The 24,748-nt window shown below is 37.2% G+C and overlaps 1 protein-coding gene across 5 annotated transcripts in view; it reads left to right on the top strand.

The window, feature by feature from the left end:
* ANKS1B (ankyrin repeat and sterile alpha motif domain containing 1B) overlaps window positions 1-24,748 on the top strand; it is a 1,179,755-nt gene that overhangs the window by 296,171 nt on the left and 858,836 nt on the right. For all 5 annotated transcript variants that reach the window (XM_027107272.1, XM_027107271.1, XM_027107270.1 and 2 more), the window contains exon 9: window positions 19,690-19,833. In XM_027107272.1, the coding sequence (XP_026963073.1) occupies window positions 19,690-19,833 (144 nt within the window). The remainder of the gene's footprint in view (window positions 1-19,689; window positions 19,834-24,748) is intronic.

Raw genomic sequence — 24,748 nt, 5'->3', positions numbered from 1 at the left:
CTTATGGGTGTTCCCTTGTGTGTTATTTGTTTTTTTTCCCTTGCTGCTTTCAGTAATTTTTCTGTGTCTTTAATTTTTGCGAATTTGATTACTATGTGTCTCGGCGTGTTTCTCCTTGGGTTTATCCTACCTTGGAGTCTCTGTGCTTTCTGGACTGGGGTGGCTATTTCCTTTCCCATGTTAGTGAAGTTTTCAACTATCATCTCTTCAAATATTTTCTCTGTTCCTTTCTCTCTCTCTTCTCCTTCTGGGACACCTATAATGCGAATGTTGTTGCGTTTAATGTTGTCCCAGAGGTCTGTTAGGCTGTCTTCATTTCTTTTCATTCTTTTTTCTTTATTCTGTTACGCAGCAGTGAATTCCACAATTCTGTCTTCCAGGTCACTTATCGGTTCTTCTGCCTCAGTTATTCTGTTATTGATTCCTTCTAGTGTAGTTTTCATTTCAGTTATTGTATTGTTCATCTCTGTTTGTTTGTTCTTTAATTCTTCTAGGTCTTGGTTAAACATTTCCTGCGTCTTGTTGATCTTTGCCTCCATTCTTTTTCTGAGGTCCTGGATCGTCTTCACTCTCATTAGTTTGAATTCTTTTTCTGGAAGGTTGCCTCTCTCCACTTCATTTAGTTGTTTTTCTGGGGTTTTATCTTGTTCCCTCACCTGGCACATAGCCCTGTGCCTTTTCATCTTGTCTGTCTTTCTGTGAATATGGTTTTTGTTCCACAGGCTGCAGGATTGTTCTTGCTTCTTCAGTCTGCCCTCTGGTGGATGAGGCTATATCTAAGAGGCTTGTGTAAGTTTCCTGACCTGTTGCAAGATTTTTAATCACAGTTTCAGTTTCAGTGCTTGTGATTGGTCTGTTCATATTTTCTGTTTCTTCCTGGTTCAGTCTCGGAAGGTTGTGCACTTCTAAGAATTTGTCCATTTCTCCCAGGTTGCCCGTTTTATTGTCATATAGTTGCTTGTAGTAATCTCTCATGATCCTTTGTATTTCTGCAGTGTCAGTTGTTACTTCTCCTTTTTCATTTCTAATTCATTGATTTGAGTGTTCTCCTTTTTTTTCTTCATGAGGCTGGCTAATGGTTTATCAGTTTTGTTTATCTTCTCAAAGAACCATCTGTTAGTTTTATTGATCTTTGCTATCATTTCCTTTATTTCTTTTTCCTTTATTTCTGATCTGATGTGTATGATTTCTTTCCTTCTGCTAGCTTTGGGGTTTTTTTTGTTCTTCTTTCTCTAATTTCTTTAGGTGTAAGGTTAGGTTGTTTATTTGAGATGTTTCTTTTTCTTAAGGTAGGACTGTATTACTGTAAACTTCCCTCTTAGAACTGCTTTTTTTTTTTTTGGTGGTACACGGGCCTCTCACTGTTGTGGCCGCTCCTGTTGCGGAGCACAGGCTCTGGACACGCAGACTCAGCGGCCATGGCTCACGGGCCTAGCCGCTCCACAGCATGTGGGATCCTCCTGGACCGGGGCACGAACCTATGTCCCCTGCTGTGGCAGGCGGACTCTCAACCACTGCACCACCAGGGATGCCCTAGAACTGCTTTTGATGCATCCCATAGGTTTTGGGTCATCGTGTTTTCATTGTCATTTGTTTCTAGGTATTTTTTGATTTCCTCTTTGATTTCTTTAGTGATCTCTTGGTTATTAAGTAGTGTATTGTTTAGCCTTCATATGTTTGTATTTTGTACAGGTTTTTTCCTGTAATTTATATCTAGTCTCGTAGCATTATGGTCGGAAGAGATACTTGATATGATTTCAATTTCCTTAAATTTACCAAGGCCTGATTTGTGACTCAAGATATGATCTGTCTTGGAGAATGTTCCATGAGCACTTGAGAAGAAAGTATATTCTGTTGTTTTGGATGGAATGTCCTATAAATATCAATTAAGTCCATCTTGTCTAATGTATCATTTAAAGCTTGTGTTTCCTCATTTATTTTCATTTTGGATTATCTGTCCATTAGTGAAAGTGGGGTGTTAAAGTCCCCTACTATGATTGTGTTACTGTCAATTTCCCATTTTATGGCTGTTAGTATTTGCCTTATGTATTGAGGTGCTCCTATGCTGGGTGCATATATTTGTATAATTGTTCTATCTTCTTCTTGGATTTATCCCTTCATCATTATGTAGTGTCCTTCCTTGTTTCTTGCAACATTCTGTATTTTAAAGTCTGTTTTGTCTGATATGAGAATTGCTACTCCAGCGTTCTTTTCATTTTCATTTTCATGGAATATCTTGTTCCATCCCCTCAGTTTTAGTCTGTATGTGTCCCTAGGTCTGAAGTGGGTGTCTTGTAGACAGCATATATACGGGTCTTTTTATTGTATCCATTCAGCCAGTGTGTGTCTTTTGTTTGGAGCATTTAATCCATTTACATGTAAGGTAATTATCGATATATATGTTCCTATTACCATTTTCCTAATTGTTTAGGTTTGCTGTTGTAGATCTTTTCCTTCTCTTGTGTTTCCTGCCTAGAGAAGTTCCTTTAGCATTTGTTGTAAATCTGGTTTGGTGGTGCTGAATTCTCTTAACTTTTCCTTGTCTGTGCAGGTTTTAATATCTCTGTCAAGTCTGAATGAGATCCTTGCTGTGTATAGTAATCATGGTTGTAGGTTTTTCCCCTTCATCACTTTAAATATGTCCTGCCACTCCCTTCTGGCTTTCAGAGTTTCTGCTGAAGGATCAGCTCTTAAGCTTATCGGGATTCCCTTACATGTTAATTTTTGTTTTTCCCTTGCTGCATATAATATTTCTTCTTTGTATTTAATTTTTGATAGTGTGCTTAGTATGTGTCTTGGTGTGTGTCTCCTTGCATTTATCCTTTATGGGACTCTCTGTGCTTCCTGGACCTGATTAACTATTCTTTTCCCATATTAGGGAAGTTTTCAACTATAATCTCTTCAAATATTTTCTCTGTCCCTTTCTTTTTCCCTTCTTCTTCTAGGACCCCTGTAATTCGAATGTTGGTGCATTTAGTGTTGTCCCAGAGGTCTCTGAGACTGTCCTCAATTCTTTTCATTCTTTTTTCTTTATTCTGCTCTGCAGTTGTTATTTCCATTATTTTATCTTCCAAGTCACTTAAACCTTTTACTGCCTTAGTTATTCTGCTATTGATCCCTTCTAGAGAATTTTAAATTTCATTTATTGTGTTGTTCATGACTGTTTGCTCCTTAGTTCTTCTAGGTTCTTGTTAAACATTTCTTATATTTTCTGCATTCTATTTCCAAGATTTTGGATCATCTTTAGTATCTTTACTCTGAATTCTTTTTCAGGTAGACTGCCTATTTCCTCTTCATTTGTTAGGTTTGGTGGGTTTTTACCTTGCTCCTTCATCTGCTCTGTGTTTCTCTGTCTTCTCATTTTGTTTAACTTACTGTGTTTGGGGTCTCCTGTTCACAGGCTGCAGGTTCATAGTTCCCATTGTTTTTGGTGTCTGACCCCAGTGGCTAAGGTTCGTTCAGTGGGTTGTGTAGTCTTCCTGGTGGAGGGGACTAGTGCCTTCGTTCTGATGGATGAGGCTGGATCTTGTCTTTCTGATAGGCAGGTCCACGTCTTGTGGTGTGTTTTGCGGTGTCTGTGGCCTTATTATGATTTTAGGCAGCCTCTCTGCTAATGGGTGGGGTTGTGTTCCTGTTTTGCTAGTTGTTTGGCATAGGGTGTCCATCACTGTAGCTTGCTGGTCGTTGAGTGCAGCTGGGTCTTGGCTTTGAGATGGAGATCTCTGGGAGATTTTTGCCGTTTGATATTACGTGGCGCTGGGAAGTCTCTGGTGGACCAGTGTCCTGAACTTTGCTCTCCCACCTCATTGGCATAGCCCTGACGCCTGGCTGGAGCACCAAGAGCCTGTCCTCTACACGGCTCAGAATAAAAGGGAGGAAAAAAAGAAAGAAAGAAAGAGGAAGATAAAATAAAATAAAAGAATGTTATTAAAATAAAAAAAGAAAATTTGTAAGAAAAAAAATTTTTTAAGTGAAAAAAAAAAAAACAGACAGACGGACCCTAGGACAAATGGTAAAAGCAAAGCTATACAGACAAAATCACATACAGAAGCATACAGATACACACTCACAAAAAGAGAAAGAGGGGAAAAAAATATATATATCATTGTTCCCAAAGTCCCCCTCCTCAATTTGGGATGATTCGTTGTCTGTTCACACATTCCACAGATGCAGGGCACATCAAGTTGACTGTGGAGATCCAGTCTGCTCCTCATGAGGCTGCTGGGAGAAATTTCCCTTTCTCTTCTTTGTTCGCACCGCTCCTGGGGTTCAGCTTTGGATTTGGCCCCGCCTCTGTGTGTAGGTTGCCTGAGAGTGTCTGTTGTTCGCTCAGATAAGACGAGGTTAAAAGAGCAGATGCTTCGGGAGCTCTGGCTCACTCAGGCTGGGGGGAGGGAGGGGTACTGAGTGTGGGGCGAGCCTGCAGTGGCAGAGGCCGGTGTGACGTTGCACCCGCCTGAGGCACACCATGTGTTCTTCCGGGGAAGCTGTCCCTGGATCACGGGACCCTGGCAGTTGCGGGCTGCACAGGCTCCTGGGAGGGGAGGTATGGAGAGTGACCTGTGCTTGCACACAGACTTCTTGGTGGCTGCAGAAGCATGCTTAGCATCTCATATCCGTCTCTTGCGTCCGTGGTGATTGCCACAGCTCACGCCCGTCTCTGGAGCACCTTTAAGTGGTGCTCTTTATCCCCTCTGCTCGCACAGCAGGAAACAAAGAGGCAAGAAAAAGTCTCTTGCCTCTTTGGCAGCTCCAGACTTTTTCCCGGACTCCCTCTCAGCTCTCTGTGGTGTACTAGCCCGCTTTGGGCTGTGTTCACGCAGCCAACCCCAGTCCTCTCCCTGGGATCCAACCTCCAAAGCCCAAGCTCACCCAGCAGGTGAGCAGACATGCCTCTTGGGCTGATGGGTCCTGGTCGGCACTGATCCTCTGTGTGGGAATCTCTCCGCTTTGCCCTCTGCACCCCTGATGCTGCGCTCTCCTCCGTGGCTCCAAAGCCTCTGCCCTCTACCACCCGCAGTCTCCGCCCGCGAAGGGGCTTCCTAGTGTGTGGAAACCTTTCCTCCTTCACAGCTTTCTCCCACTGGTGCAGGTTCTGTCCCTATTCTTTTGTCTCTTTTTTTTTTTTGCCATACCCAAGTATGTGGGAAGTTTCTTGCCTTTTGGGAGGTCTGAGGTCTTCTGCCAGTGTTCAGTAGGTGTCCTGTAGGAGTTGTTCCACATGTAGATGTATTTCTGATGTATTTGTGGGGAGGAAGGTGATCTCCACATCTTACTTTTCCACCATCTTGAAGCTCCTCTCAGAGCCTGATTTTTTAGGCTTCTTTGTCATTGATTCTGAGAGCTACCCAATATTTACATAACTGTATTTTCTGCTTTACTTAACCAGAATCATTTTCTGATGTTTGCCTGTAAGAATTCTGACTGGTGCAGTAGGCAACGTGAATGCACATTCTGAAAGCTTGAAGAACTTCTTTTTTCTTAGAATTAAGAGATTTTACCACAGTATGTCTAGATATGAATCTTTTCCATTAATTTTTTGAGGCTTTTGCTGTAGACCTGATGTTTCTTGATTCTGCAAAGTTTTCTTCTATTCTGTCTCTGATTGTTTCCTCTGAACCCACTGCTTGGGCTTATTATCTAGGCTTACCTGTTTTTAGGCTAGACCAGTGTTCTCAGTTCTTTTGATATACCAATTTTTCTTCCTTTTAATTTTTTTTTCCTGTAGATATGTCCAGTTTCTCCAATTTGGTGATTGAAGCACTGATTTGATTCTATGTAAAATGGGTTTGGCTCTTAGAAACTTCCAAAAATAATTTAAATTTTATAATGCATTCTTCTCTTATTTCAAGGTTTATTTGTGTCTTTCCCTCAACCTTTCCCTTTGCTTTTCTTATCATTCCTTACCTGTGTTTCTGTGTTGAAGGTCCCCCAAGACCACCTCCAGGTTTGATAATTCACTAGGAGTACTCACAGGATTTAGGAAGTAATTCTACTCACAATTATGATTTATTACAGTGAAAGACTACAAAGAATAATCAGATGAGGGAAAAAGTGCATGGAATGAAGTCTGGAGGAAAGCAGGCACATGCTTCTAAGGCTTCTCTTCCAGTGGTGTCAGACAGAATGCACTTACTTCTGCAAGCAATGAGTTGTGTCAACATTGTGAAATGTTGCCAGCCAGGGAAGCTCATTAAAGACTCAGATCCCAGATATTTATTGGGGGCTAGTCATGTAGACACCCTCTACCTAGGATGTATCAAAATTTGAGACTTCCATAGGAAATCAGATGGTCAACATAAATCATTGTTTTCACAAACAGTCGAGGTATGTTGAGTCGCTCCTGTCAGAGTTATGGTACTTCCTCAGAAATCCAAGTTCTCAGACACCAGCCAAGGGCTGTACTTGTAAGTACCTTAAATAATATATCTCTTGGTGTGAAAATCTCCAGTTCTTCAGTCTGCTTTTAAGTAGCTGATTAAACTTTTAAGGATCCAGCACTCTTCATTGCTTTCTGCTTTCAGCCATGGTGCATACTTGGAGCTATCCTTACTAAATGGGTCACATTAGGAGACAGATGCCACACAGTAATTCACCCAGGCAAAGTTTAACATAAAATGTTAATAAGCTATGATGGGAGTAATTATAAAGATGTGAAACAAAATATAAGTGTAATTTATTGCTGAGGAAGAGTACCTAAGGGAGGACAAACTTGGAAGAGTGCTCCTCTCCACAAGGTTGTGATTCAGACCTCATTGGAGAAGATGTAGTTGCAGCCCACTGGATGGTCCCACTGCTTAACCAACATCACAGGGAGATCTGAAACTTAGGTGGCCCTTCACAGTTGTTCTAGATGTGGAGGAGGTGGCTGGACTTCAATGACCAGTTATTAGATGCAGGCTTCCCCAGGAAGAGGCTTTGACAGGATGGTACTCTGAGGTTCTGTAAGTGACAGATTTAATGGTATGAGGTAAGATCTGTTTGGAGTAGTTTGTTTGGTCAGAGTTGTGTGTACTTGAAAGGAGTTTTCAGATGATGGAAATCCATAGCTGAGGAGCAGAAAAATGTTTTTTCTTCTAGATGAAATTAGTTCACCATTAGGATGATCAAGGTGGAACATTGGGGAATGAATCAACAGTAGCATCTGGTAAATCAGAAATTGCTGATGTCTTTGATTGTCCTGGATTCCTGCCACATTAGGATCCCAGGCAGATGACCAACTAGTATGAGTTTAATGCTTTGGCTAGATAGGATATGGCTCAGGCATTTCAATTCAGATATTTGATCTTGGATCTTGGAGAGTTGGTTAAATGCTGGCAGATGGTAAGAATGTTGCTCAGGCTCCAGGATATTGCCATGTTTTTGAACTAGTCCTGGTGCATTTGGGAGGTTCTTTTTTTATTTAAAAAAATTATCTCAATAAAGAGGTTTTAAAAACACTCAGCATTATTAAGCTGGTTATTAAAGGTAGTTTTTTTTTTTTTAGGAAAATGTGATTTGTTTTTATTTCCTTTGCTAGTGTAAATTAGTGAAATGTTTCAATAAAAAAGCATTTATTGGTGCTCTTGAGCACATAAGACACAATACATAGTACTCTAGGTACTAGGAATGTAAATCTAAGTTAGATATAGATCTCTCCTTTTACCAGCTGTTACCCCTGAGAAAGGATATGTTTCAGATAGTAGTATTTATTTTAATTTGACTTTAAATCCACTGGGTCAAAGTTGGGCCTTGAGGTAGAGGATTAACCTCAAAGGTTTGTTTCTGAAGCTTTCATCCAGACTCTCCTTCCGTCAAGTATGCACACAGTCATTTTCACTGTGACAGGCAAAATTGATGAAGATGCATTTAGGATTAGAAAGTAACCTAAATCTAAACTTATCCTGAGCATGAGTCAATTATAAACCAAGACCACAGGCCTGGAAAATTGCTATCAGGGTTTGTTACAACCTATAAAACCTAATAAACAATTTAACTTCTCTGCCCTGGAAAACAAACTCACCAGGTATATTTAACACACAGATACACACACAGAAAAACAGATACACAAAACCAATAACAAAAATACATTCTGTGGAGATGTAATGAGCCTCAACGTTTATCTCATACTGTTTGTGAAAAGTAACTCAATGTGATTCAAAGACCAGAAATGTAAAAATAATATTAAACAGAAAATATAGGAGACTATCTTTGTGACTTTGGAGTAGGCGTATATTTTTTAGATATTACATAAATAACACAAAGGATGTATGCCCAGCATATAGAGTATTTTTTAAGAAAAACTCGTAAAACTCTGGACATCCAAATGCCAAAAAATGAATCTAGACACAGACCTTACACTCTTCACAAAATTTAACTCAAAATGGATCACAGACCTAGATGTAAAAGGCAAAACTGTAAACTTCCTAGATGATAGCATAGGAGAAAATCTACATGACCTTGGTTATGTTATCACTTTTTAGATTCGATACTAAGAGCATGAACCATGAAAGAAATAATTGATAGGTGGACTTCATTAAAATTAAAACTTCTCCTCTGTGAAAGGGTCAAGAGAAAGAAGAGATAAGCCTGGGGTTGGGAGAAAATATTTGTAAAACATATATCTGATAAAGTACTGTTATCCATAATATACAAAGAACTCTTAAAGTTTAGCAGTTTGAAAACAAACAGCCTGACTAAAAAATGGGCCTAACAGACACCTCACTTAAGAAGATATACAGATGGCAAATAAGCATATGCAAAGGTGCTCCATATCATATTTTATGAGGGAAATGCACATTAAAACCACAATGAGGGACTTCCCTGGTGGTGCAGTGGTTAAGAATCCGCCTGCCAACTCAGGGGACACGGGTTTGAGCCCTTGTCTGGGAAGGTCCTACATGCCACAGAGCAAATAAGCCTGTGCGCCACAATTACTGACCCTGCACTCTAGAGCCTGCGAGCCACAACCACTGAGCCCGCGTGCCACAACTACTGAAGCCCATGTGCCTAGAGCCTGTGCTCCATAACAAGAGAAGCCACTGCAATGAGAAGCCCGCGTACCACAACGAAGAGTAGCCCCTGCTCGCCACAACTAGAGAAAGCCCGTGCAGAGCAATGAAGACCCAACGCAGCCATTAAATAAATTAATTAATTTAAAAAAACAAAACAAAAATAAAACCCAATGAAATACCATTACACAACTGCTAGAATGGTTAAAATACAGAAGCCTGACAACACCAAATGCTGGCACAAGATGTGGAGCTCAAATGTGAAGCAAGAGAAACCCTCATTTATTGCTGATGGGAATACAAAATGGTACTGCCACTTTGGAAGACAGTAATTACAAAACTAAACATATTCTTACCATATGATCCAGAGCAATCTTGCTTCTTGGTATTTACCCAAAGTAGTTGAAAACTTATGTCCACACAAAAACCTGAGCAAGGATGTTTATAGCAGCTTTATTCATAATTGCTAAAACTTGGAAGAAACCAGGATGTCTTTCAATAGGTAAATGGATGAACTGTGGTACATCCAGACAATGGAATATTATTTAGAACTAAAAAGAAATGAGCTATAAAGCCATGAAAAGACACGGAGGAACCTTAAATGCATGTTACTGCATGAAAGAAGCCAGTCTGAAGAGGCTACATTTTGTATGATTCCAACTTTATGATGTTCTGGAAAGGGCAAACCTATGGAGACAGTAAAAAGGAACAGTGGTTGGGTTCAGAGGGTGAATAGGTGGAACATAGGTCTTTAGGGCAGTGAAAATATTCTGTATGTTACCATAATAATGGATATATGTCATTATAAATTTGTCTAAACATTTAGAATGTACAAGAGTAAACGGTAATATAAACTATGGACTTTGTGTGATTATAGTATATTAGTGTAGGTTCATTAATATCAATTGTAGCAAATGTACCACTCTGGTGGGGGATGTTTATAAAGAGGGGAATTTTGCATGTGTAGGGGCATGGGGTATATGGGAAATCTGTACCTTCCTCTCAATTTTGCTGTGCACCTTAAACGGCTCTAAAAAGAACAGAGCCGTTGTTGAATTAAAAAACCTATTACAATTCAACAGTAAGAAGTCAAATTAACCCAATTTAAAATAGACAAAAGATTTGAAAGGATATTTCACACAAAAAAAACGTGTATGGCCTCCTAGCACAGGAGAAGATACTTAACACATTGGCAGTCACAGAAATGGAAATTTAAAAGCACCGTGTGGCAGCACTACACATCTGTTAGAATGGCTAAATTAAGTGTTGCCAAGAATTTGGAGGTACTAGAACTGTAATGGGAATGTAAAATGATACAAATACTTTGGAAAACATTTTGATAATTTCTTAAAAGGTTTAAGATACACTTAACCATGTCCCTGACATTTTAGGTTTTTAACTAAGAGAAACAAAATCTTATGTCCACATACCAAATTATACATGAATGTTCATGGCAACTTTATTCATAATGGCCCCAAACTGGAAACAACCTAAATGTCTATCAAAGGAAGAATGTATAAATAAGTTTTGATATATCTATACAGTGGACTACAACTGTGTATTAAAAAGGAATAAACTACTGATACATGAAAAATAGAGATGTATCTCAAACTCATTATGCTGAGCGAAAGAAGCCAGACCTAAAGTGTATACATCGTGATTCTATTTTTGTGAAGTTCTAGGAAAGACTTGTATAATAGAGTGACAGAAAAAGATTTCTGGAGCCAGGGGGTAGGTGAGTACTGACAGGGAATGAGTATAAGGTGATGATTGCACAGGTGTATGCTTTTATCAAAAGTTATCAAACTGTACATTAAAAATGGGTGCATATTATGTATGCAAATAATACCTTAATAAATTTGATTTTAAAAAGAAACCATTTGAAAAATAGTATTTGTTTATATAAAGTGAACTGTCGTGAAGGACAGTTTATTTTCCAAAAGTTGCATACTTTGCCTCTTATACTAAGTCTTGCTGAAAAAATAAGCTTGAGTCAACTTTCTAAAGTAGCCTTAACATTTTTGAAATTAGTGTTGACCTCTTGCACATAAACCTGACATCAGTTTAGACTTCTTTCTAATTTTGCAATAATAAACAGTATTATTAAGCCAGAGTCAGATAAATGAACAAGTTTTAAAAGATAATAAGAACATACAAATTGATTGTATTAAAGTAGAATAGCAAACCAAATGCATTCTTCTTTGAAGTTTCCCAGATGATTATGCGAAGAATGTTGGCTATGTAAAGAGGTAGCAGGTGGGGACACAGTGTGTTGGAACTGAGCATTTTAGAGGAATTACGATGAATGTCTCATGTACTATTAAAAAGAGAACAGCTCTCCTTAATCTATTCTTCAGTATTCCTTGCAACTAAAATACTTGCTTTAATAGCAATTCTGTCTTTCAATAAATGTGAATACTGGCAAATCCCCAAGTTTAAAATATCACCATGCACAGTAATATTATTTTGGTGTGTGGATGCTAGGAGGTGGACTCAGTGTACTTATTGGCATAAAGACTTGTTTCTCTTCTTCCTTCCTTTTCCTTGCAGATATAAATGCATCTTAGGATTCATAGGTGACTGCAAATAAATCTGAGAGAAATTTCGTTTTTCAGAAGACTTAAATATTGCATCTATTGTGAATTTCACTAACGTGGAGCAAATGACTGTGGTGAGAAGTTAGTATAGGGTAACATTGGAGTTATCCTCAGAAAATTTTAAGCAGAGGTTTAGTGTTAATAAGCTGATGAAAATATTGTATTTGACACTAGTCTTTCTGAGCATCCGTAATACATGAAACTGTGGCGTGTGATCTCTTTGTCAGGACTGAACTTAAGATAAACGAGTCTTCTGCTTTTTGAGTGAAGTGATCACTGACCTTTATTGGTTTGATCATTAGTTATGGTATAAATGAAACAGCTTAACATTTTACAATTTCCCTTCTCTCTCAGTGTCCCAGTAAGCGCTTAGATCCCCAACTTTAAAAGCATTATAAAAAATCATTGATATAGGGCTTCCCTGGTGACGCAGTGGTTGAGAGTCTGCCTGCCGATGCAGGGGACGCGGGTTCATGCCCCAGTCTGGGAGGATCCCACGTGCTGCATAGCGGCTGGGCCTGTGAGCCATGGCCGCTGAGCCTGGGCGTCCGGAGCCTGTGCTCCGCAACGGGAGAGGCCACAACAGTGAGAGGCCCATGAGCCCAAAACAAACAAACAAAAATCATTGATACAGCTTTTTTGTTGTTGACTTTCAAATTGACAGAAATTAATAACCCTTGAGTAAGATCACCTGTATAATGAGATTGGCTGTGCAAGTTTGGAGATAAGGTGTATACTAGAGTTACATTGCTCTGTGTTATAAAAGGTAGAGGAATTTGAAGAGCAGATGAAAAAATTCTGTGGGAAGAAATAGACCCCAAAGGATATAAAAGCACCCTTCCACCCAGCCATCATCACAAGGAGACAAATATTTGTTGGGGAGGAGGAGAGGTTAAGTTGTGCAATTTAAAGCTTATTCTCCTTCTCCACTGCAGAGTTTTTGGTAGAATCTAAATTGCTCACTAATGGTTGGTAATAAATGCATTCTTTAATGAAATCAAGTAGATGCTGAGTTGTACAGTAGTTTGAATATGGGATGAATACAGTGAGGGCAAGTGAATACAGTGGAGTCAGAAGGTAAAGGACACTAAGTTCAAGGTTACAGTTAAATTGGTGTCTCCTGGAATTGGTGAGAATGTTCACATTATTAAAATATTTTTGAGGGAAAGCTGATATTCATTCATTCACTCATTCATTTATTCAGTCAACACATATGCAATGGAAAGTACTTTAATGTGCTGAGTACTGGGCTTGTGGTATCTAAACCAACAGAATCTCTGCAGTTATGCAGTTTGTAATCCAGTAAGGAAAGCAGTTATTGAACCAAGGTCACATAAGTAGCTGTAAACATTTTATTTGTGATAATTACTGTAAAAATATCAGGGTGCCGTGAAAGCATGTAAGAAAGGAAACTAATTTTGACTGGGACATCAAAAAGGACTATCAAAGGGAGTGAATTAAGTTCATACCTAGAACACAGATAAGATTAATCCCGATGAAGACAAGAGAAGAGAGTGCTCCAGGAATTTATTTATTAGGATTTGGTACAGTAACAAGTAACAGAAAATCCAAAATAACAACGGCTTAAAAAGAAGTTTATTTCACTCCACTTGCAAAACTTAGAGCTGGGCAGTCCAAGGATGGTAGAGCTCATCAGTATAAGGAACCCAGTATTCTTCTATTTTGTTGTTCTACTATGTATGTCCTCTAGTTCCAAGGATCCCTCATGGTCCAGGATGACTGTGCCAGCTCCAGCCATTTCATTAGCATTCCAATCAGCGGAAGGAGGAAAGGGAGGAAGAAGGACATGCCCCATTACTTTAAGAACACTTCTTATATCCCAGGGTTATAACTTAACAACACGGTCACATGTAGCTGTGACAGAGATTAGGAAATGTGGTCTGTATTCAAAGCAGACATGTGCCCAACTAAAAGTTAGGGTCCTATTACTATAGAAAAAGAGGGCTAGGTGTTCTCTTATATTGGGAGACAGCTGACGGCTTCTGGAAGAGAAAACCTTATGTGCTTAGTTATATAAAGTTCTAGATAAAAGAAAGTTTGGTATATTCAAGAGAAAGAGCATAGTGTGTTTAAATGTTATGAGCAAAGGGGAGGAAGAATGGTGGCAATGGGACAAAACTAGAGAGGTAGGTAAGGGCAAATCATACACAGCCTTTTGAATCATGTTAAGAATTTTGAATTTCATCCAAAGAACAATGAAAGACTATGTAATAGTCTTTTCCAGTTTTTAAGGAAAAGGGTAACATTTTCACATTCTCATATAAGAAATTTTTTTCTCTGGTCACAGTGTGGAGAGTATTGTAGAAATGTTGAAAATATATAGAAAGTTAAAGTAATAGTACACTTTGGCATACAATTGCATATTTATTAATTTATTCTGACAGAAGCATCGGACAAGAGTACAAATCTGGAAGGATATGCACTGAATGTTTACATTGGGAATGAAGTTAGGGAAGCTTCACTTTCTCTTTTATAACTTTTTATTTTGAATGATTTGTTTTACAATAAACATGTATTACTTTAAGTTTCATTAAAAATTAATGAATCAGGCTTCCCTGGTGGTGCAGTGGTTGAGAGTCCGCCTACCGATGCAGGGGACACGGGTTCGTGCCCCGGTCCGGGAAGATCCCACATGCCACGGAACGGCTGGGCCCATGAGCCATGGCCACTGGGCCTGCACGTCCAGAGCCTGTGCTCCGCAGCGGGAGAGGCCACAACAGTGAGAGGCCCGCGTACTGCAAAAAAAAAAAAAAATTAATGAATCAATTTCAGTTTTGAAAAATAAATACAAAAAGACTTGCTGACTTGCAGTCCAGATTGCTGACTCCTATTCCAAGTGTTCTTCCTTTGTTTGCTCTCCATTTCTGACGGTTGCCTCCTTCCTGGAGTCTATTTGCCCAGTCCCTTTGCATTTGACGGTTCTATTAGGCTGATTTCTTACTTTTTAATTTGGTTTTTGCATTTCTGATAGGATGAGGGAAAGTTTTGTCTCATTCCATCATCCCATTTCCCCACTCACACATTGCTCTCCTATATCCTGGCTATGTCGAGCAGCCTAGGTTTCTGATTTTCCTCCAGGGACTTTTGGACAGGACATGGGCATCCTTGGATTTTCCCTTTTCCTACCGTCACTATGTTTCTAAAGACATGCATTCAGGAGTTGAGCAAAGAGGATTAAAGAGGCTCTGTTGGATCATACCTGGTCCTTGATCCTTTTACTGAACTGTATACACTTTAGCTGCTTAGACTTACAGAATTTTAGAGTTAAAAAAAAAAAGAGTTTAAAGGCCATCAATTACAAAGTGTAACATAACACAGAAATTCCTTTGCGATATTCTGAATATGTTGAATATTTCTTGTCCCTTTGAAGAGCTCTAGTAATTAGAAACTTCCTTCTAATTAGTAGTGTTATAGAAAGATTATAGGACCCAGAGTCAGAGGACTTGTATTATAATCTGCCGTCATTTGTAGGATGACCTTGCAAATTGAGTAACATTGTGAACCTTAGTTTCTTCACTTGTAAATAGGGATAACTCCTATCCTACTTTATTGGGCTATTCCATATCTGAAAACATTTTCTGAACTATAAACCATATATAATTATTATATAATTATGTTTTTATATGTAACATATAGCATAGTTGTTATATGCTATATATAGTTATTATATAAACATAATTATGTTTAACATAAAATATGTGAAAATGATATAATATATTGTGTATAATTATACAATTATAATATGTGTAATTAAAATATTTACATAAAACATTTTTGTGTAACAATTTTAATATTATATATATTTCTTATATACATAATATATATATATATCTTACATCACAAGGAAATTCCATTTCTTCAATGTTAGACTGATGTAATTATTCTAGAAGTATTTTTCGTTGATTGAGCTCAAATTTGTCTCCCCACAGTATTTATGTATTATGACTTTTATCCTCTGAAACAATGTAGAACTTGTCTAGTATTTCTTCTGCATAATTACTGTGCATTAACCAGAAAGCTAATAGGCCCAAACTATGAAAATTTAGGTTTATGTTCTGTGGAAGAATTTCCTGGCATCTGGAACTTTAGGAACACAATTGGATCTCCAGTAAAAAGTTTGAAAGGCATTTGAAATAAAGGAAACTGTGAACTTAAGTGTGTTTATGTAACTTCTTTCCCATATATAATTTAGTTTGATAAAATCTTTCCCAGGCATCTTTTATTGTAAACCAGTGAAGTGGAGAACTATGGTTGTACACAGCTAACATCTATACTGACTTTAGGGGGCAGTACTAAACCACTGATAAATTTTGTTATTTCTGCTAATGCTATTGGCAATGGTTAATATAAAATAAAACTAAAATAAGAATAATGAGATTTGTGATGCAATTATATACACCTCTTAATGTTAGTAAAATTTTTTAGGTAGTCAGATGAAAATGTTAGTTTGAAATTCATTTAATGATTTATTTAATAAATAATTATTACATTACATTATGCACAACACATTATAAGAGATACAAATGTGAATAAGGCATGTTTACTTTCAGATAACTTACAATTAAGTTGGATAAGTAAGTTGAGTATGTATGTGTGTGAGTGTGTGTGTGTGTGTGTGTGTGTATAAAACTCTTTCAGGATAAAGTTTAATTAAAAAAAGCAACATTTATTGTTTATTTTTTATGAACCAGTTGCTGTCAAGCAACTAATTTTATCCACATACAGCCCTATCAAGTAAGAACTGTTATTATGCCTGCTTTGCAGATGAGGAAACTGAGGATTAGTAAGATTATGTGATTTGCTCAGTCACACAACTTGCACGTGGCAGAGCCAGGAATGTATATCTGTTTGTATATCTTAAATGTATGTTTGTTTGACTTCAAGGCTTTTGCTCTTTGCCAGAGAGATGATGCAGTCTATTATCTCAAAGTGTGTGTGAAATAACACAATACACAAACTCTCAGAAAGAGCTATAGACGTTCAGAAGAGAGCAACATCATTTCTATTTGTGGGAAATCTGGAAAATATACGTAAGAGGTGAAATCTGAACTGTATTTTGAGGAATCAATGGGATTATAAGAGAATAATAGCTAAAGACAGTAGTTAATATTTACTGAAACCTTACTATGTTTCAGGCACTTTATATTCATTACCTTATTATCAGGAAAAAATTCTGAGGGAGGTACTACTGTACTATTTTCCCACTGCATAGGTGAGGTAAGTGAGGGGGACAGTGGTCATATCTGATGAAAATTACACTACTAAGTAGGCTAATAAGTAAGAGAGTTAGAACTTGAATCCAGGACTAATTTTAGAGCCTAAACTCTTAACCAGTACAATAGCTATATGGAGAAGTGAGGTGGGGGCATGAACAAAACATGGAACAGATTAGGAAAGGGTAAACAATTCCATTTGGGTATAGTCTGGGGTGAGTAAAATAGAGTAAGAAAAAGAACTGAAAAATAGTTTGATCATGAAACCTTGAGCCATATTAAGGAATTTTGATATTATTTGCTGTGCAGTGGGAAATAATTGGAGATTTATGAGCTGGGGAGAGACATAAGCAGAGTTTTTCTTTGTGGAGGAGAAAGAGACAGAGGAAGAAAACTGATTAATCTATAAAATGTTGATAATTCTTAGCCAAGTATGTAATCATTTATAGAGCCGTACGTGTCAACCATGATGGTCAGACCAGTGACTGATCATTAGTTGGTGAAGGAGATGCCCATTTGATCATTCTGTTCATTTTTGTAGACAGCATTGATCAAACATATACATGCTCTAGAGTCAGGTAGTGTGGATTAGAATCCTTTTTCTGTCACTTACCAGCTCTTGACCTTGGGTTTTACTTGACTTCTCTGTGCCTTAGTTTAGTATTGGCCTAAAAGCATTGTGTGAATTAAAATAATGAATAATAGAGTGTTCAATAGATTGTAGCTATTGTTATTATTGTATCTTACAGACAGTAACTGATTGAAGGACTACTGAAGTTCATAATTTCTCAGTTATTGAAAATTGATAAAGGGAAATTTAAGATGTGAATATAAAAATCAGTCATTTTATGAAGTCTTATTTTCTGTTTTTAAAAGTAACAGCTTTTGGGGGGAGGTGGGTGCTATTTATAATTCAGAATGTAAACTATCTTTACTAACTTCAGTAATCATGATCTATCAATGTTGTACACTGAACACTACATTCTGAATATTTTTAGACAAACTTACTGTCTTTCCAGTTTTTTAAAAAAATTCAGTCTGCTGAGTATTCAGCAGGCTCTTTGAATGTGGAATTTTTCTTCAGTTCTGACAAAATTTCTTGCATTTGTACTCTGACAACTTCTTCTCACCTTTACATGAAGCATTCTTCGTTTGATCCCCTAATTTTCTTAACTTTTAATGTCTTTTGATCTTTTGTTCTGTCCTCTGGGAAATTTGCTGTGACTTATTTTCCAGCAGTTCTATTGGATTTTATGCATTTATTTGTTTTGTAGCATTCTGTTCTTGTTTTAGGGATGCAAATATCTTCTATCTCTCTGCAGATATTATTTATAACTTTTTTCTGTATATTTATGTTGTTCTGTTAAAGCAGCAGTTCCCAACCTTTTTGGCACCAGGGACTGGTTTCATGGAAGACAGTTTTTCCACAGATGGGGGGAGGGGGATGGTTCAGGCGGTAATGCGAGTGATGGGGAGCGGCAGATGAAGCTTCGCTCACTTACCTTCTGCTGTGTGGCCCAGTTCCTAACAGGGGTCTCTGGGGGTTGGGATCCTTGTTTTAAAGGTTTTCTTCCAATATGTGGTGATCCTTGTGTTTTTGTTCATATTTAACTAAAAAATTAGGAACTGTTTATGTGGATGGAGTTTGTAGAGAGGGGGCTTCACAGTAGGCATTAAGGCATAGATGCCCCACCATTTTCCTAAATACGTACAGATCACTTTTCTTGAGAGGTCCATTTTTGCAGAGAGGAATATATTCTTGGATCCTACCTGGAGGATATGAACTTAGCTCTCATGTTCTCTAAGACAAATGTGGGAAGGCACTGGGGTAGGTTGAGAATCTTCATTTACTACATAGATGTTCACTTAATTTCATTGTTTTTAACGAGGCACCCCTCGGCTTATTGTACATAGATTCTTAAAATTCATAATCCCTTTGCTTCAACCTCATCAGAATGTAAACCTCCAATTTCTTGTCAGGTGGTAAAGGTTTAGTTTCTCAGCTGGCTGAGGTGGAGTTTCCATTCTGTTTCAGCTCCACCAGCACTTACACCTTCACAGGTAGTCAGTCTCTCTAATTCTTAACCCCTTTTGAGGGTGTTGAATCATGAATAGATCTGCTTCTTATTCTTCCTCCTTGCAGGCACTTTGTTTTCAGTTTTCTCAAGTTTGCTAAGTTAATTTGATAAATCATCTGTTTATCATTATCTAAACGTTTTCTTGATATTGCTCATCTACTAACATCCCTCCAGTTGTCCTTGTCCTTATGGTTTAGACCATTTTTACAAAAGTTTTGCTGTCATTTAAGTGGGATTTGGGAAGTAGTAAAAGTAAATATGTATGTTTAACATGGAAGTCCTATTATTAATTTTAAAAGTATTACCCCTCTTATATGTATAACATAAAATTTTATGAAGCTCATGTTTTTTCAGAAAGGAGACTATCATTTTGGTGATAGTGAAAAATGGGCTTTTTATCAATTCCTGTTTCAATAAAGTATTTTCATGCTATTTCTCTGATTGCATTAGAAATCATAATATTTTTCTCATTTGTTGCTATTCCTGTATTTTCTTGGGTCATTTCCATGTCCTGTTCTTCAATACAAACTTTGTAATTTACCAGTCTTTTTCATCCAGCTTTTTCACTTTCAGTTTTCTTTCACTTTCAACTTCGAGTTGAATTATACATGCTTTCTGGCTGATTCACGTGGCACAGCCACATAACTATGGCTAGAATTAAGCTGACTTCTGCTTGCTAACATACACCATAAGAAATTTATGTAATTTAATTGATGTTAAGATATCTAAATGACACTGATATAATATATACATTGATATAATTAATATAGACATATAAATTTAATTTCAGAGAACTTCATCTACAATAAATTTGTCACCAGGAGAAGTGGAAGAAGAAGATGATGATGAAAACACTTGTGGGCCCTCAGGACTCTGGGAAGCATTAACTCCTTGTAATGGCTGTAGGAACCTTGGCTTCCCCATTCTTGCACAGGTAATGGTTTGCTTTCTTAAGGTACAATAAAACATAAAAATGGTTGCCTATGTTTTTAAGTAAATTTCTTTTCTTCCCCTCTGCAAATCCAATTAGTGTCTTCTTCACTTCGTAATTTTTCTTCAGTTGAAGGTCAGTAAAATGCTTATGTAATTAGCTGTACATGTATGCATATGCAAAAACATAGTCTATATAAATTTTTGTGCTTGTTTTATTTTTGTCATGATGCTAGTTCCAGAAAAATTGAGTTGTTTATGAAGTTTTAGTATCTTATGATTTGGAAATACTTCATTAAAAAATGCTATTTTGAAATTAAATCACAATTTATATTTAAATAATAATAAAAATGATTTAAAAGGAAGCATATGAAAGCTCTTTAAAAGCAGCAGTGATTATTTTTCTTAGCACAATGGAATATCATAGAATAATGTGTGCCACTGAAGATTATGCACTACAATTCAAAAATGAGACCAGAACACTAAAACATCATTTACAATTTTGAAATCATTTCACTACTCATTAAGTCACTTTTAATTCTATTGTGTCACCTTCAAATTTTTGTTGTGTATTGTGGTCTGCGAGCCCTTAGAGGAGTTTCAGAAATAAATAAAATAAGCCAAACAGAATTAGGAAATGTGAAGCCACAAAGAAAATATCTCTACATGAAGACGAAAAAGCACTTAATATGAAAAACAGTGTAATGGCAAAGGTATGTATATGTAGCCACGTAGAACATGAGTGCAAAAATAATCTAGGACAGAAAATAACTCATCACATCTCAAAAATATTATTTTCTGTTTTGCAACAAATATGAAACAGTTTTGTCTAAGAAACCATTACATGTTTTTACATGTATGTCATAATTTGATCACAGCCACCCAAATTACAATATAAATTTATTGTAGCACACTAACTGGGATAATCAAATCAGCATATAGTACTTAAAGAAACTCTTCACCTTAATGTGAACTATTTATAGAACTTTATGACAATTTATACTAACCATTAAAGAATTATTATCAGTATATACTGGGCTATGAGATCCATAAAGGTAGAGACTATGTGTTGCTTGGTGTCTCCGATCTAATGCCAACATTGTTCCTGGCATGTTGTCAGAATTAAGTAGTAGTTGAATTAAATAATAAACAAATGTGTATGTTCTGTAGGGTTTCATTTCTTCACTTAAAGTTTTTACGTGTAGAGTTTTACCTCATATACAGAAGGGTGTACGAGAAAGGAAATTAAGAAACATAGGTTTTAATTTTATTAATATTCTCTTATCTGCTTAACAATTTACCAATAATTGAATGTTTTTACCTATTTTTTTGTTTTATAAAATTAACACCTTTGTATTTTTTATTTTAAAAGTAGAATTCTTATAAAGTAGTAGGGCTCTAAGCTATCAGTAATATATGGCTGTATCTGGGTTCTCCATTACCTTACTAACATTTACTTTTATTTTTTTAATTTTAATTTATTTTGTTTTATTAGGTTTGGTAGTAGGCTTGGTAGTAACTTGCTTTTGGTTTACAATTTTAAAATATTTTTCTTTGACTATTTTTCTGTGGAGACTTGCATTGCTCCAATAGGTATTGAGTATTACTATTTTAGTAGTTACATTTACCATAAAATGTTTCCCAGCCTGCAGCTTTTCTTTTTTTCTTAATATTGTATGAGCGTATGTTGTGTAGTTTTTTAAACTATCAAATTCATTAAACTTCTTGGTCTTATTTTTTTGATCCATTTCATCCAGAATTCCTTTTAACAAATTTCAAATATGGCTCTATATTTGTTTTTAACTTGTTGATATATGGTTTTTCTATGACTTTCCATTTGGCAATAACTCCCATTACTTTCATTATATTTCATCCTGTTTGGCGTGGGGTTTCTTCTGAACCTCTTAATTTTCCTATTTTTAAAAACAATGACCCCCCTTTCGATATTTGTACATATATATGGCAGGAGAAATCATTATTGTATTAAAACTATTAACTGACATTGTCTGCTCTTTAAATTTATATTTTATAATTACTATGTCAAGTTTAAAAAGTATTCTTATTGGGATTTTAATTGTTACTGCATTAAATCTATAAATTTACTTGAGATGCAGTATGTTTTTTTTTAATGTCTTCAATCTAACAAATCAAAAGTAGAATTCTTTTACCAGCGTTCTCTTCTAGCCTTCTTTTACTAATGTTCTCAATTTGTGATGAGCTCCCCTTTAACATTTATATGTGTGTGTGTGTGTGTATATATATATATATATATATATACACACACACACATCCATATATATATATAATTACAATAAAATGTTTAATGTGTGATGGTGCAAAACTATAAAAATACTTTATTATATTTCACAACAAAATTAATGTGCAATGGTTGGCACACTAGTATAGCTTAATACATTTATAGTTTAAAACTTTGATGTCATGTTGCTTTCTAGGCTTAATTTACCTTGTCCTGCCTCCTATTGGTTGCTTCTGTCCCTGGTTATGTATTTTGGAAGTTTTAGAATTTTCTTTGGCTAATAAATGTAGATCATAGATGGATCGGGATCTTTGAGAGTAATCTTTAGCATTTTATTCTGTCATCTGTTCATTTAATCACAATATCAAGTGAAGGGAAGGTTACAGATAGTTCAGAGCCTGATTGTAAATCCCTATTTAGTTTTATTACTACCCTTTCCTGTTAATAGAGCATGTTATTAGAGCAGAGAATTTGAGTTGAGTTGTATGGTGGATGATATTGCTTTCCTCCACCATCTTAGATGAAATGTCCACCTCTGCACCATGTGCAGTGCAGGGCTTTGAGGCTCTTTCCTAAAGAGTCAGTCCTGATGGGTGGAGACCCTCTGTTCACCATCCTGTTCACTCATGTAGCCTTCACTCGGTAAGGTTGAGCTGAGGGGTCTGGATACTAAGTCTTTAGCTGTTTTGCAACATGCTTGCCAGCAGTCTCTGCTCCTGCAATCACCATACTCATGCTGCACCATGGGGAGATGCCAACAGCTCTTATTGATGGGCTAGAAGTACCCTCTGAGGACAAGAGGACTTGCAGTCCTTGCTAACAACAATATTAAGACATGTTGAAAGCAACCACTATGACCATGCTGACTGTACTTCCTCCTGGATCTAGGAAGGCTGCTCCTGCTGGGGCTGTGTTTCTCTTTTGAGTCTGCAAACATGGTTGCAGTCATATGCACAGCACCAGTGGTGGTGCCTGTTGTTACAATTGCTCCTTTTATCAGGCTCTGTAGGCTTTGTAACTGCAGAATTATGTGAACTCTTAAATGCAGTATAAGTGGGAGGCATGATGAATTCATTCCTCCCCAGCATAATCATAATAGGTGGCCCCAAACACTTCAGGGTTTATGTGAAGGCTCCTGTTGCTCACTTGATCTTGATTCCTTCCATAGAAATAGGTAGCATTTGCCTAGGGAAAGACAAGTAAAATAAAGTGAGACCAGAAAGACTGCTCCCTTCTATTCCTATAGCTAAACAAAAGAGCTTATAAGAATTTTGAGCTCTCAAGTCCACTCTCCCATTTGATGCAACAGTGCCCCCTACAGTATCTCCACAGTGACCACAATGATCATCCAATTTGCTTGGACAGTTTGTGTCAGTGAGAACACTTACTAAAATACACTTTTGTTAGTATTTCTGCTGGTCAGGTGGTATGTGCTTTAATATTTTGATAGCTACTAGCAAATTGTGCACATCTCACTGTCACTGATGTATACAAAAATCAGTACAAGGCAGTCACAGGGAGACATACATTCTGCAACATGTCAGCTTAGCTGGGTTGGAGTATGTTCAAGAATAGATTGGATGATGAAAGTAGAACACTCCCTAACGCCATACACAAAAATAACCTCAAAATGGATTAAAGACCTAAATGTGAGGCCAGACACTATAAAACTCTTAGAGGAAAACATAGGCAGAACACTCTATGACATAAATCACAGCAAGATCCTTTTTGACCCACCTCCTAGAGAAATGGAAATAAAAACAAAAATAAACGAATGGCACCTAATGAAACTTCAAAGCTTTTTCACAGCAAAGGAAACCGTAAACAAGACGAAGAAACAACCCTCAGAATGGGAGAAAATATTTGCAAATGAATAAACGGACAAAGGATTAATCTCCAAAATATATAAACAGCTCTGGCAGCTCAATATTAAAAAACAAACAGGGCTTCCCTGGTGGCACAGTGGTTGAGAGTCCGCCTGCTGATGCAGGGGACACAGGTTCATGCCCCAGTCCGGGAAGATCACACATGCCGTGGAGTGGCTAGGCCCGTGAGTCATGGCCGCTGAGCCTGCGCCTCCGCAACCTGTGCTCTGCAACGGGAGAGGCCACAACAGTGAGAGGCCCGCATACCGCAAAAAAAACCCAAAAAAACAACCCAATCAAAAAATGGGCAGAAGACGTAAATAGACATTTCTCCAAAGAAGACATACAGATGGCCAAGAGGCACATGGAAAGCTGCTCAACATCACTAATTATTAGAGAAATGCAAATCAAAACTACAATGAGGTATCACCTCACACCAATCAGAATGGCCATCGTCAAAAAATCTACAAACAATAAATGCTGGAGAGGGTATGGAGAAAAGGGAACCCTCTTGCACTGTTGTTGGGAATGTAAATTGATACAGCCACTATGGAGAACAGTATGGAGTTTCCTTAAACTAAAAATAGAACTACCATATGACCCAGCAATCCCACTACTGGCATATACCCAGAGAAAACCATAACTCAAAAAGACACATGCATCCCAATGTTCATTGCAACAGTATTTACAATTGCCAGGACATAGAAGCAACCTAAATGTCCATCAACAGATGAATTGATAAAGAAGATGTTGCACATATATACAATGGAATATTACTCAGCCATAAAAAGGAACAA

Source organism: Aethalodelphis obliquidens, unplaced genomic scaffold (genome assembly GCF_003676395.1).
Source record: "Aethalodelphis obliquidens isolate GAN/ISIS:26980383/991018 unplaced genomic scaffold, ASM367639v1 scaffold8, whole genome shotgun sequence".
Taxonomy (NCBI): Eukaryota; Metazoa; Chordata; class Mammalia; order Artiodactyla; family Delphinidae; genus Aethalodelphis; species Aethalodelphis obliquidens.
Note: the sequence above shows the minus strand (reverse complement) of the source record. Positions and strands in the feature narration are given on the sequence as shown.